The sequence below is a fragment of the Hypomesus transpacificus genome, chromosome 6 (genome assembly GCF_021917145.1).
Source record: "Hypomesus transpacificus isolate Combined female chromosome 6, fHypTra1, whole genome shotgun sequence".
NCBI lineage: Eukaryota > Metazoa > Chordata > Actinopteri > Osmeriformes > Osmeridae > Hypomesus > Hypomesus transpacificus.
This window is the reverse complement of record NC_061065.1, coordinates 9,715,617-9,729,435: the sequence shown is the minus strand read 5'-3', so window position 1 is coordinate 9,729,435 and position 13,819 is coordinate 9,715,617. Positions and strand designations below refer to the sequence as shown.

At 47.3% G+C, this 13,819-nt stretch overlaps 1 protein-coding gene across 1 annotated transcript in view; it reads right to left on the bottom strand.

The window, feature by feature from the left end:
• The window catches only part of LOC124469055 (forkhead box protein N3-like), a 17,612-nt gene extending 3,955 nt beyond the window's left edge, over positions 1-13,657 (bottom strand). The window contains exons 1-2 of the mRNA XM_047022145.1: positions 13,515-13,657; positions 694-824 (exon numbers count right to left, since the gene is read on the bottom strand). Coding sequence (XP_046878101.1) covers positions 694-824; positions 13,515-13,657 — 274 coding nt within the window. The remainder of the gene's footprint in view (positions 1-693; positions 825-13,514) is intronic.
• Positions 13,658-13,819: the final 162 nt, after the last annotated feature.

The window sequence follows — 13,819 nt, the reverse complement described above, 5'->3', positions numbered from 1 at the left end:
CTATACTAAAGGTACAAAGTCTTACTAATACTAAGGGGTTAACGTGTGTACAAATTTGGAATAAAATGAACTAATACGAAATAATATACAATATACAAATACAAATTGGGTAACATAGTGCAAATATGGCACAGTCATTGTGCAGATAAAGTGTTAAAGTCACTGTGAGCCCTTGGCCTTGTAGAAGAGGCCAGCAGCAGATGAGAAGAAACTGTTTTTTGTGTTTATTTTTTCAAATTTTGGTCCTGATGGACCGCAGCCTTCTGCCGGAGGGGAGTGGCTGAAACACAGTGTGTCCAGGGTGGGAGAAGTTGGCCACAATCTTCCTCGCTCGCCTCAGGGTCCTCACATATGCAGGAGCTGAACACTCACAGCTGCAAACGCCCTTGAACATCAGACGTGCACAGACACAAATGCACACACACAAACACGCATCCCCTGGAAAGTGTGTTAAAGTTACGGCAGATATGAACAAAGACACACATGCACAGGCAAACACTTTGGTTGCTGTTGTACTTCAAAAAATGATCAAATGCTTCCAGATTCCTGATTAGAAGGGATGACTCCCCCAGCAGCAGCTGGTGTGTGATCATAAACAGGAGCGGTTTGTCATCCACATGAATCATACCTCCTCCAGAACTCAGCTGGCCAGCACCGTAATCAAAGCTCCAACACTGGAACTCCACACCCCACCAACCACTGCCTCTACAGCCTCTACAGCCTCTACAGCCTCCACAGCTTCCACTGCCTCTACAGCCTCTACAGCCTCTACAGCCTCCAGAGCCTCTACAGCCTCCACAGCCTCTACAGCATGGGGTTTGGCACTGGAACACCCATTTGTATATCAACTTATATCCATTCATATCCAGTTATCCAGGCAGGCAGGCTGGCAGGCAGGCAGGCAGGCAGGCAGGCAGGCAGGCAGGCAGGCAGGCAGGCAGGCAGGCAGGCAAGAGGGCAGACATGAGGGCAAACACGCAAAAGTCCTGGGTCCTCCTCATTAAGGTGCTAATTGGGTCGACTACCTCCTCTGTCCCACAATGCCCGGCAGGCACCAGGCGGGGAGGGGGGGGTTGGCGGGGGGGGGGCTACCGCGGGGAATCAAAAACAGACGAGAGGTTTCATGAGACGTGATTTGATTTCTGATTGATGCGAGGCTCGTTCTAATTAGGCCGTGAGTAGGCTGGGCTTGAGGGCACGGCTGTCACCGATGAGATCTTATGATAACGTGTCTCATCATCAATGACCTTTTGGAAAATGTTAGATTACTCCGAACGGTTTTCCAAACATTATGGCGTCGACGGAGGCAGTTTCCTGAGGGTCTGTCCCTGTGTAGGGACTGGTCTCTCCCCTCATCAACCCCAGCACACACACATCACACACATATCACAGACCGCACCCTATCAGGGAAGCACGATCAACAGAAGCTTCTATTGAAAGCGACTTGGAAGACCTACACATGGAAGCTACAGGTGGTGTAGGGTCTATGATACAATTCATGCTCCTGGGTCGAGCACGAATCTAGTGTACACAATGGCCATGTTGTTGAAAAACACCTCTTGGCAGTGATATATCCAGCAGATGACTGTGTCTTAACAGTCTGTCGGAGCTGTGATGTTTGACACGGCTGTGATCTGAAACCCTGTAATCCTTGTTTTCTCTCTTCCTCCTCCTCCTCCTCTCTTCCTCCACCTCCTCCCCCTTCTCCTCCTTCTCCTCATTCCAGCAGTGCTCATGTCCTAACCCCTTCTCGTCTCCTCCGCCTCGCATATCCACCCCGCTAGCCACATTAGCTATCCAACACCATTGATTTTCTCCGGACCAATTAGCCTTGCGTCAGAGATCTCACTCACAAGTTCAGGACAGTGGGGGATTCGCTCTCTTTAATCACACATCAATGCTAGCACCCCCTCCCTCCCACCCCTCAAGCAATCTCCGCTGTTTATTCCACCCGAAGCCTGGCAGCTTGCTATCGATCCCAGCATGCTAGCGACGAGGCTACGAGCTCATGCCGCTCCTCTCCTCAATGGCTAGGCAGCGGTTTGGATGGACCCCAAAAAAAAACAAAGCCAAAGCGATGATTTCCTCATAAAAACCAGCATTGATTTTGTGACAGACCAACGCAATCCCTCTGCCTCCCTGATGGGAGAGTCTGGGGGAATATCGCCTCCGTGGTTCTGGCGAATGTGGAGGCCAGCGGCATCGGCGTGCAATGGCAGCTAATGCGCTGTCGCCCGCCACAGTGATTACCAGGGGGCGGTGGTAAGCTAGGGTAGGTGAGAGGGAGGCGCTCTGTGGTGGCTGGCTGGCATTGATCAGGACATTGAAACACAACAGGTCAATAATGTGTATAGCCAATCTGGAGTTGGGGTTGGATACCCTTGCTGTTCATAGCCAGTAAAATAAACACACACAAAATAATCTCACAAAATGACACAAACACGGTTGGACACACACACACAGTTTTAGCATCATCAGTCTTGGCTGTACCTCTGAACTGTGTGCTTTGTCGAATCGCAAATGCTCGGGAACTCTGTCATGCAGCTTGAAAACAGTGAGAAGACGGTTTGTCTTCTGGTTCCGAGTCCTCTTTGATGACGAGGCTGCGGTCTTCACCACACCACTCCGGAGAGCAGGAGGAGGAATAGCTGCAGCTTTAGCTGACATAGGAGATGGCTGAACGCTAACTGCAGTTTAACTACCTCATCACTACAGCCTCAGTCATTTGGGTCTGACCATTCAGAGAGATGCACTGCGGCAGACCCTGCAGTGTGTGTACGTGTGTGTGTGCGCGTGTATGTGTGTTTGCGCATGCATGTATGTGTGTGTCAGTATGCGCAGGTGTGTGTGATGGTGTGTGTATGCGTGTGAAGGTATGTGTGTGATATGTTATTTTTGGAGGGCTGGGCCCAGCAGGTGTACCCGTGTCTTGGCTGAGTCACGGTGGTTCTGGCAGGATGTGGGTGGGCCGAGGTGGGCTGGCCTGGGACGTGGGAGCCCTCTCCACTGTTCTCCCATCTGCTCTGAGACACAGCAGGGTGGGGCTGGAGGGGTGGAGGATGGAGGATGGAGCCTCGGGGACACAGATGGACAGGAGAATGGCTGGGGCTTCCTGAGGCCACTTCCTGTTCTTCCTCTGGCTGTCTGGAGACAACCTGGTAATCCTTTTCCGTCTTCTCCGCCTCCACGTCCTGTGCTCATTTATCACCTGGAGGGGGAGAGAGAAAGAGAGAGGGAGGGAGAGAGGGAGGGAGAAGTTGAGCGAGAGGGAAGAGAGATAGGGAGAAAGGAGATGGAGAGAAAGGAGAGGTAGGGAGAGAGGCAGGAGAGAGGGATTGAGGCAGGAGAGAGAGAACATTGCAGTCAACCGCGACAATGACACACGACCGCTCTGTTACCAAGGCAATCTCTGAGAACGCTGTCTCTATCCCACCTGTCTCTATCTCTTTCCTTCAGAAACGACCAAACCAGTTCAGACAAGGTGTTCTCCATACAAGATGGAAGAGGGAAGACACATCATACTCGTGCTGGATTATAATCTACCACAGCCCTCAATCTAATCCCAGCGACATCAGTAATGAAGCACACATCATGGACTCTCATCCGAGAAGCTTCAGTGGTTTCTGACTGAGAAACATCCTCTGGCTGGTGTGCTTGCTAATCCTCATATGAGTGTGTGTGTGTGTGTGTGTGTGTTTGTTTGTGCACGTGTGGGTGCGTTTGTGCGTGTTTGTGTGTGTGTGTGTGTGCAGGTAGGTGACAGGACAAGGAGTGAAAGCAGAATCTGTCTCAACAGATGGGACCTAACCTAGCCTGCCAGCCATCACAGTCCTCTGGTTGGGCGGAAAACCAAATGGCCTCCCAGAGCATCAGGACCCAATCTCCATTATCTCCCAGGAGGAGGAGGAAGAGGAAGAGAGGAGGAGGAGTAGACCGAGGAGGAGGGGAGAGTAAAGGAGGAGGGGAGGAAGGGAAAGGGGGGTGTGCGAAAACTTGAGTCATCCGTCCCAAAAAGGTCCGTGAGCAGAGACAAGACCAGCTTGTTTTAACATGGTGTGATGGAGTGTGTGTGTGTGTGTGTTGCTGCTGTCCCTGTGGGTTTGACCAATTAGGGCAGGCCAGATTCTGCCTGAAGAGAGTCATCCACACAAAAGATAATATAGAAGCACTGGGTTTCTCAAGCTCAAACTTTTGCAGAACTGCTTTACTGCAAACGTGTCTCCACGTAATCCATCTGATAGGAACAAATGCCTTTCTGAGTGTTTACACTCAACCACAGAATTCAATTGGGGGCTTCAGTTGAGAGTCTTCTTTCATTAATTAATTTCTACACAGGGACATCTGAGGGAATGACTTTTCCATTCACTACAGCTCCACTTTAGAACGCCATCCCTCCTGGTGCTGTTGACATCATGAAGATGCTTGCATGTCAGTGTGTCTGTGTGTGTGTGTGTGTGTGTGTGTGTGTGTGTGTGTGTGTGTGTGTGTGTGTGTGTGTGCGTGTGCGTGTGTGTGTGTGCAGGCTCGGACCTCACAGTGTCCCACTTTACGTGCAATAGATTAATCACTACTTTCACATCTGTACGTTCCCTGCTGAGGTTGCATTTAAGTTATGCAGAGAGAGAGGGAGGGAAAGAAGGAGAAGAAGGAGAGGTGGAGGGAGAGAGAAAGAGAGTGTATGAGAGAGAGAGAGAGAGAGAGAGAGAGAGAGAGAGAGAGAGAAAGAGAGAGAGAGAGAGAGAGAGAGAGAGAGAGAGAGAGATGGAGGACAGAAAGATATTCCTTATCTTCCTCTTATCTTCCTCCCTTTCACATCGCTCTCTTCCTCTTCTTTACCCTACACTCCTCTTCCACCTCTCTCCATCTCCCACTCTCCGGCTCTCCCACTCACTTCCCCCCTCCCTCCCCCATTCTCCCCCATTTCTCCTCTTCTCCCCTTCTCCCCTTCCTCTCCTCCCCATCTCCTCCTCTCCCTCCCCCCTTGCCCCTCGGAGGACAGATCTGTCAGGGCTCAGCTGATGCCCCCCCATTGTGCGACTGCTCCTTTTGTGCCCGCTGAGAGGGCGACGGCAGGCAGAGAGGAGCGGGCATCCATCACCAGGCAAGCGTGGTGCCCGCTGCTGTCACAGAGATTTCAGTCAACCCTGTCCGCCGTCAATTATCCCTGTGAGAAGCTATACTGCCTGCACTGGGCCCCTTGCCCCCACCCTCACCCCCTCCTCCAACCAGTACCCCCCCCATGCCTGCACCCACCTGCAGTCTCACCCCCACCTCTTGCCGGGCCTGCTCCCCCTCACTCCTGCCCAGAACCCCTGGTAGCTTTGCAGCATGTCCCAAATTCAACACATGCAGGCCCACACATACACTCACACCAGACACACACACACCAGACACACACACAGACACTCCCATGTGCAGACACAAACACACACACACACACACCAGACACCCCCCTCCCTCCCTCCCACACACTCACATACACACCAGCCCCCCCTCCCAGCCCCCTTGCCAGCCCCTTGTAGTCCAGCCTGTGTGGACGCACAATGACCCAGCCCACCCCATCTCTCCTTCAGCACCATGGCAGTAAGGAGACAAGAGAGGATGATGTGTTTGGAAGCTCAGGGGAGAGTGAGGCGGAGCTACACTGTAACAGCCACAGCCTTCTGTAATGGACGAGTATATTTAGACACAAACGGAAAAAAAGAGAGCGAGAAAAAAATTGTTTCTGCCTGAGGACATTTTCTTTTCAAAGGAGGATTTCTAAAAAAGCTTTACCCATTGCTCGACAAAATCAGTCTAGTTTGGAACTTCTTACGATTCGTAGCGCCAATCTATTTTTGAATTCATTTTTTAATTGAAGTTGGGAAGGTGATTCCCTGATCTCTTCTACTATGGGAGAAGATATCAGATAGATTCCTTTACTGTAGATCCTGTTGGTTTTGTATGACAGTTGAATGGTTTGTCATTCAGTAGGTTCTATACAGAAGAGAGAGGCCCTGGGGGGGGGGGGGGGTGAGGAGATGGTTATTATTCATGCTCTTCTGGTTCTACCCATTGGCACTTAATTGCTTTTCACAATGTATGCTTCATGTTTTGGCTACCCACACTCTTTTTGGGGCTATCTCGTTGTTTATGATCATTGACCTATGCACTTTTTGTAAAGCTCTTTCTTGTAAGTTGCTTTGGATAAATGTTAAATGTCAATGTTATGATATCCATGCTGATGTAACATCTGGGCTAATGAGTCTCAGACAGGCACTGATGGGAAGCATCACACTATTATCAATCTTTTTTTACTACTTTATTTCATATTAACATTTTCATTTAGCAGACACCTTCATCCAATCAAAGGCACCTATCTTTGCATAATTTATGCAACCATGTCCCTGAAATTGTTTAACAACTGTATAATCATGACACGTGTGGGAGACCAGAGGATTTGAGACGGGAGAATAGGTAGCCTACAGCTCAGTGGTAGAGCAATCAACTGTCAATCAAAAGGTTGAAGGTTTTTGAACGCTCTCAAAGACGCTTTAGTTAAAAATTGCTTCTGAAATTAAACTCAGCAAACTACATACTCGGTTTACATTTGGTCATTTTAGTCATTTTTGAAAGTCAGGTTTGAAACCTGACTTTAAACTGTAGTAGAGGCTCAGGCTACTGTTTGTTGTAGACTGATGAAGGGGAAATCGAATTTAATTTAACATTAGGCCCTATATTTCCAAGCGGAAAAGAGTACCCTTAAATCTTATTTAAATATAGCCTATGATATGAGCGTAATCGGTTTCCATAAATTTTATATTTTTCTGAGCAATTCGAAGTAGGCCTATACTTAACCTGTTAAAATGTAGCAATAATTTTTCTTATAACATACTTGTTGACAACTTTAATTTACGTAAGAATGCTTGTCCTTGCATTTTGTAAGTACATTTCAAGTATAATATTTTTTTCGTTCGGGTTAACAAGGCTGAGGTTGGCGTCTCTCCGCCAGGCCCTGGCAGCTTCTTGGTGCCAGTCTCCACAGGAAAGCCTCGTCAGCCATAAAACAGACGGGTACAGAGACAGGCGCCGTCGCCATGCAAACAGGATTTTCCACTTGGAAACGAAATGAGATTATTTTTGCCATTGAGATTATTACAGGCGCTGTTATTGTCTCTCTCTCACTCACTCACTCACTCTCTCTCTCTTTCTCTCTCTCTCTCTCTCTCTCTCTCTCTCTCTCTCTCTCTCTCTCTCTCTCTCTCTCTCTCTCTCTCTCTCTCTCTCTCTCTCTCTCTCCAACCCCAGTGAAGAACACAATACTTTACATCCAAGAAGAAAGAAAACTATCAAAGCAAAAGAATAGTGAGGGAAGGTCACCATTTAGTTTATATGATATATATTCTTCATTTACAGTTCCATCCACAGGCAGCCTAAAGAAGACAGATATGCATTTCAAACAACAACATAGGCTGCGTATGACAGGTAAATATTCCTTACCATTCGTTACAGCCTCAAACTGGGCAGATTAAATTCATTTAATTTGCTTACCACTTGGAAATAATTTGCCTCCAAAGCAGTTCAATAATTTCCTCCACGACAGCCATGCGCAGGATTTAGATTCACGACGATTTTAGCACCCCCGTTTGACTGTTGCGGGGACTGTGATAGCTTTTTTTGCTGTGACTAAAAAAGTTTGCGTCATTGATGAGGACTCTACTCTAGCCTATTGTGCATGTATTCATTTAGCAGACGCTCTTATCCAAGCGACTTACAGTAAGTACAGGGACATTCTCCCCGAGGCAAGTAGGGTGAAGTGCCTTGCCCAAAGTCACAATGTCATTTGGCACGCGCGGGAATCGAACCAACAACCTTTTTTGTTCGATTTTGAGGCTTCTTGTTCTCCTCTCCCTTCTCCTCTCTTATATCCTCTCCTATCACTTCATGTGTTGAAAAAAAAAATTCTAAAGGTTGAAAAAATTATATATTTATATATATATATTTTTTTTTTTTAAAAATATATATATATATGTATAAATATGTATATATGAAAAACATATTTTGAAAGTTTGAAAGACTATTTCCCCCAAAAAAATTTTAAAAGATTTGAAAGGTTGAAACAATATTTTTGAATAAAGTTTACTTTTTTGGCATCATTGATTAGCACTTGATGAGGACTCTACTATACTCTCTATTGTACTCTGCTCTGCTTTACTCTCTTATAGGCTTCTTTGTTCTCATCTCCCTTTTTTATACTGAAATGCCTTCCGAATATACTGAACTGACTTCCGGATACTGAAATGCCTTCCAGATATAGTGAAAATGTTCTCACACTCTTACATTCTCAAAGCTTCTTACTCATCCTTATGTGACTTGAGGGTTTCATATATGAGTGTGTGAATGTGTTGCACATGTGTCTGTGTAAACATGTTTGTGTATGTAAATGTTCAGTAGTATGAATGTGTGTAAACATTTCACATGTGAAGGTGTTTCATATGTGTCGATGAAGGCCTTTCACATGTGTGGATGTGAGTTTTCAAGTGTATGAATGTGTGTGAAGGTTTCATATGTGAACGTGTATGTGTTTCATACGTGTTTGTGTATGGACAGTCTTATTGATTTCCTAAACAGCCCCTCATAGATTACTGGCACCAGCTCATAAAACCAACACAGTAAGGGCAGGGTAAACAGTGGGCCTGTAAGTGTACAGGTCAGTGTATTCTACTGGCACTGCAGTAACTATATGACACATCTGGTATGATATAAAATAAGAATATACTGAACCTGAACGGAAGTCCAAATGTGATGCATGTAGTCAGTGTGACAACTAGGTGGCGCCATTTAACTGCAAAATAATTGAGGCGGTGTGAGGTGCAGTTCGATGGGAGAAAAGGTTTTCACAATCCCTAAATCTTCCCTGTCCCCTTGTTGTTTATTTGACATTACACTTCACATACATATATTTAAATCACTTTGTGCTTTAATGTGAATATGTATTTTATTTTGTGCATGTCCTCCTTGTGGCTGTCCTTTCCTTGCTTGCTGCTTGTTATATTCCTGCCTGTCACCTCCCTCTGACTTATTTCATGTGTTTGTGTGTTGTTACTGTTGTGCACTTAAAACTTTTGTTTTGATCTTACAGCTCTTTTCCCCTTCCTCTCAAGTGACTTATGTGTTCTTAATGGCTTGCCTGCTTAAATAAAGGTTAAATAAGAAGAAAATAAATAGGAACAGATCATGGGCTTGGAAATGAAGGATGGTGGAAGGAGCTGAGGTGTGAGTCTGGGGCTGGTGTGGGGGCAGGGGCTGGGGCTGGGGCTGGTGTGGGGGCAGGGGCTGGTGTGGGGCTGGTGTGGGGGCTGGGGCTGGGGCTGGTGTGGGGGCAGGGGCTGGTGTGGGGGCTGGTGTGGGGGCTGGGGCTGGGGCTGGTGTGGGGGCAGGGGCTGGTGTGGGGGCTGGTGTGGGGGCTGGGGCTGGGGCTGGTGTGGGGGCAGGGGCTGGGGCTGGGGCTGGGGCTGGGGGCTGGGGCTGGTGTGGGGGCTGGGGCTGGGGCTGGGGCTGGGGCTGGGGCTGGGGGCTGGGGCTGGTGTGGGGGCTGGGGCTGGGGCTGGGGCTGATGTGGGGGCTGGGGCTGGGGCTGGGGCTGGTGTAGGGGCTGGGGCTGGGGCTGGGGCTGGTGTGGGGGCTGGGGCTGATGTGGGGGCTGGGGCTGGGGCTGGTGTAGGGGCTGGGGCTGGGGCTGGGGCTGGTGTGGGGGCTGGGGCTGGTGTGGGGGTTGCTGTGGGGCACTCCAGACTTCCTCTCCTATTTCTCCCTCTCCCGTCCCTGAATGCAACCCCCCTCCCTCTCTCTCTCCCTCTTTCACTCTCTCTATCCCTCTCTCTCCTTGTCCTTCTCTCTCTCTCCCTCCCTCCCTCTCCACCTTGCACAAAAACTGTGCGAGTCTGAGGCAAGCTCCCACCCGCTCAGCTGACCTGCCAATCACAGGGAAGAATGGATGCTGCCTATATGTCATTGGAGCATGTTAATGACCCAGGTCACCCAGGTGGATAGCTATAAATAGGCTTGACACACAAAGATCTGCTAAATGTGCTAGGGCCTAATCAGGGCTCTCAGAAGAACCAAGTTTGGAAGCGAGATCAGAACAGCAGCTGTTTTCCAAACGGTGAAGCCGCTGACGATCCTGCTCAATCAAATGTATATCTTGAGAACTCATCTTGAGAAGCAATTTGCTTCTTCAATGACGGCCCATGCTCACTTCGGGGTTATATTTCTGATGGGGGAGTCATTTGTCGGTCTATCTGGCATCTCTCTGTAGTCAAACCCTCGGTGTGTCTTTTGAGTCTGTCCTCGCTCCATCTGTCTGTCTGGCAGTCAGTTGTCCTTGTAGCATAGATGGCCAGCGACGAGCGTGTGTACTGTACGTTATTCAATGTGATGAGGGAAGGGCAAGGCAATAAGCATGAGTCCATCCTGAAGATAAGGATTATTCCAATCAATTTAACACTTTTTAAAATCTCTAAAAGGCATGCAAGTTTATGATGGCATACGTATTTACTAAGGGTTTACCGAGAGCACTCTCTCTCTCTTTCCCTCCAGCTCCCTTCTCCTTATCTCCTCAATGTTCCTGACACAAACCACAACGCTTTCAAACTCAAATACTTCCTTATCACCCCTGCCTCCCTCTCCCATCTGTCTCTCCATCCCTCCTTTCCTCCACAAACTGCCCCTCCTCCCATCACCGCAGAGCACAGGAACACCAACCAGGGTTTGTACCATGACTCCCTAGAGAGCGTTTCACCCCCATCATGCATAAGATGACCCAGGAGTCACAAGGCCACACCCCCTTCAAGGTCATGTGACCCAAACACTTGACAGGCACGTTGCCATGGGAACAGCATCTCCTTGAAGTGGGGGGCTTTGTCTGACTGTGGGGGTGGAGAGAGAGGGGGAACAGGAGGATGAAGGAGGAGAGGGAGGGAGTCTAAGGAAGAGCTTTGATTTTATTTGAATCCTTATCTGAGGTATTTTTCCAGATAGGTATGATTAATTTGACTGAAAGGTTTCTGAGAAACTCCCTATTTTCCATCGCAGAATTTCTCTTTGGAAGCCTACCCTGCTGTGCACTGATGTAAACACTCACTACTCGGTATCAGTCACATAGATGTGAAGGTGCATATCAATTTTACACCTTATATACAATCTTTAAGGTAAGTTGAAGTTAGTATAATACATGTACTTCCAAGCATCAAATAAAATAGGATCAATCGAATTAGAAGGCTTGGTGTAGAAAAAGAAAGAACTCTCCAAGCTGAGCAACAGATCCCCTACAGAAAGATGTGAACACAGTCTGCTTTGCCGGACTCTCATCTCAGCACTCCCAGCTTCATTACTGGCAGACAGAGCTCCCCGCGCTGCGTAGCTTCGTAAGCGAGCTAATGGTCAGCGCCCAGCTAAGGAGGGAGGTCCATCTCTGTCGCGCTAATGACAAAACAATCCGTTTATTTGCCGGTGGATCGCTGGTCTGACGACTGGCTAATATGCACAGGCCATGTGATTCTGCTGGCAAAATCGGGCCAAGAAGTTACATCTGTTTCATCTTCACCATTTCAGGTCCCTCCTCTAGCTTCCTTCTGGTTTGTGGCTTTGGTGCTTTGCCTCTCGAAGGAATCAAGAGATTCTTGTTCTGCCTCTCTGTGACCACACTCGTAGACCCCAGGGTCTACATAAGGCCATAGGCTACTCCTGTCCAGTTGAGCTGGACCAATCGGACAAAGGAGACTGTGTCTGTTCCTGTTGTGCACAAGCCAGGACAAGACATAATATATGTTTGTGTCTTTCAACACAGTCAACACTGCACTTCTTTTGGGCTGGAGCCATACAACTTTATACAGTGCCCAGTTCTTGATAATCAAACAACAAAACACACCCACACGCACAGATTCCTGGAATTACAGTTACTAGATAGATCTCAAATGCTGGTCTGCAGTGACATCAAACACTACAGAAAAAAGTAAAACATTTCTCACGTAGGCCTATTTGGCCTCTAATCCGGAATGTCTGCATGCCTGCAAAATGACTGCTTCGTTGCCAGTACTTTCTTTTTTTTCTTATTATAGGCCCACCTGCTGTGCCCTGGATTGTCCTAGATTGCCATTACAATCAAGTACGCACTATAAATAAACTGTATTATTATCATGATTGCTGTATTGTATGAGATGCATGCTCTCACACACGCCCATGCAAGTGTAACCGATGTGGACTCGTAAACTCCCATGCTCTCTGTAACCGGCGTAGTTGTGCGGCTCATCAGTGACGATTCATACCGATCTTCCCTGTTCTGGGATTTGAACTCAGGTCGTCAGAGTCAAACACGATCACCACCTTTACATGCACCGCTGTTACCAGCAAGATCGAAAAGCGCTGCGGTGCTGGTGGGCTTTCCCTATTGAGGGTTACAAATACACACAGGCTTGCTCATATCACCTTTTTTTTTATCTCCCAGGTAGAATGAGACTGCATCCTTGTTGCCAACCAACAGCCAACCTACCAGCATTAACACCTTCTCTTAGGAAATAAGAGCTACCCAATCAGCAATCTTTAGGAAACCATGGCGATGATATTTATCTACTGAACCGCCTTGTCAAATGCTAAACTTGATCTTAGTGATCCACCTGATGCTTCTTTCCAAACATACCTTGCCTTCCACTCACTCACACACACACGCACACACACACACACACACACACACACAGACACACACAGACAAGGCACAAACACCAGACACCCACGGACAGAACACACACACACCAACCTTTTGAGGAAGTTTGTGATGTATGAGTGTAGTTTCGAGGTACTCTGACGCATCATGGTGAAGGGATGTGTATCATAATTAGCTGCGTATGTATTACTTTGAGCATTTGACGAGGTCCCAAAATGTTAATTAAAAAATCTGATAGAAATGTGGTTTGTAGGTACACTTCAGCACTGCCTGAGTAAATGACAGAGCTGCCAAACAACATGTAATTTAGTTAAATTAAGTAGCATATAATTGTTTACAAGCCATTTTTCAGCATGCGTGTCAGATCCATACTAAAGACTCCATTCAGCCGTGTCATCACTTTGGGTTTCTCTCATTGGTTGTTCCCTGAACTGGAGGGTACACTGAAGCAGGGGCGAACCTGTGACGCAGCAAAACTAGGGGGGACTGGGGGCATGTTCCCACAGAATACATTTTTGAAAATATCCTTTTAAATAGTGTCCTCTAGTAGGTTTTAGGAAGAGAAATTATCACATTTAGATTACAATATGAAAGAAAAATAAAAAAAATAAATGTATAAACAATTTTGGGGGGACTAATGAAACTTTTGGGGGGGCTCCAAAATCGGGTTAGATACGCCCATGCACTGAAAGCAGACGTACACAAAATAAATCACCTTGTTATACTGCACAAATCATTGTGTGGAAGTGGTTTACTTTGTGTGATAGTGAATGTAGGTCAGTTTGAACTGGCACAGAAACCCCCTCCATCTCACAAATTCACCTCAAGGGCATTGAAGAACAGTCCATTGAAGAACAGTCCATTGAAGAACAGTCCATTGAAGAACAGTCCATTGAAGAACAGTCCATTGAAGAACAGTCCATTGAAGAACAGTCCATTGAAGAACAGAGCACCCATTACACAACCATTTCCTCTGGTGAGGTCTTTGACTTCACCAGAAAATGATGGTAATAGTTTAGATACATTAGAATCAACCTACGTGGGTTGTTCACTTTTGCCAAGCTTGAAAACTTTTAATCTCACAGATTTCTCATGAACTTGTAATTGACTCATCACAGC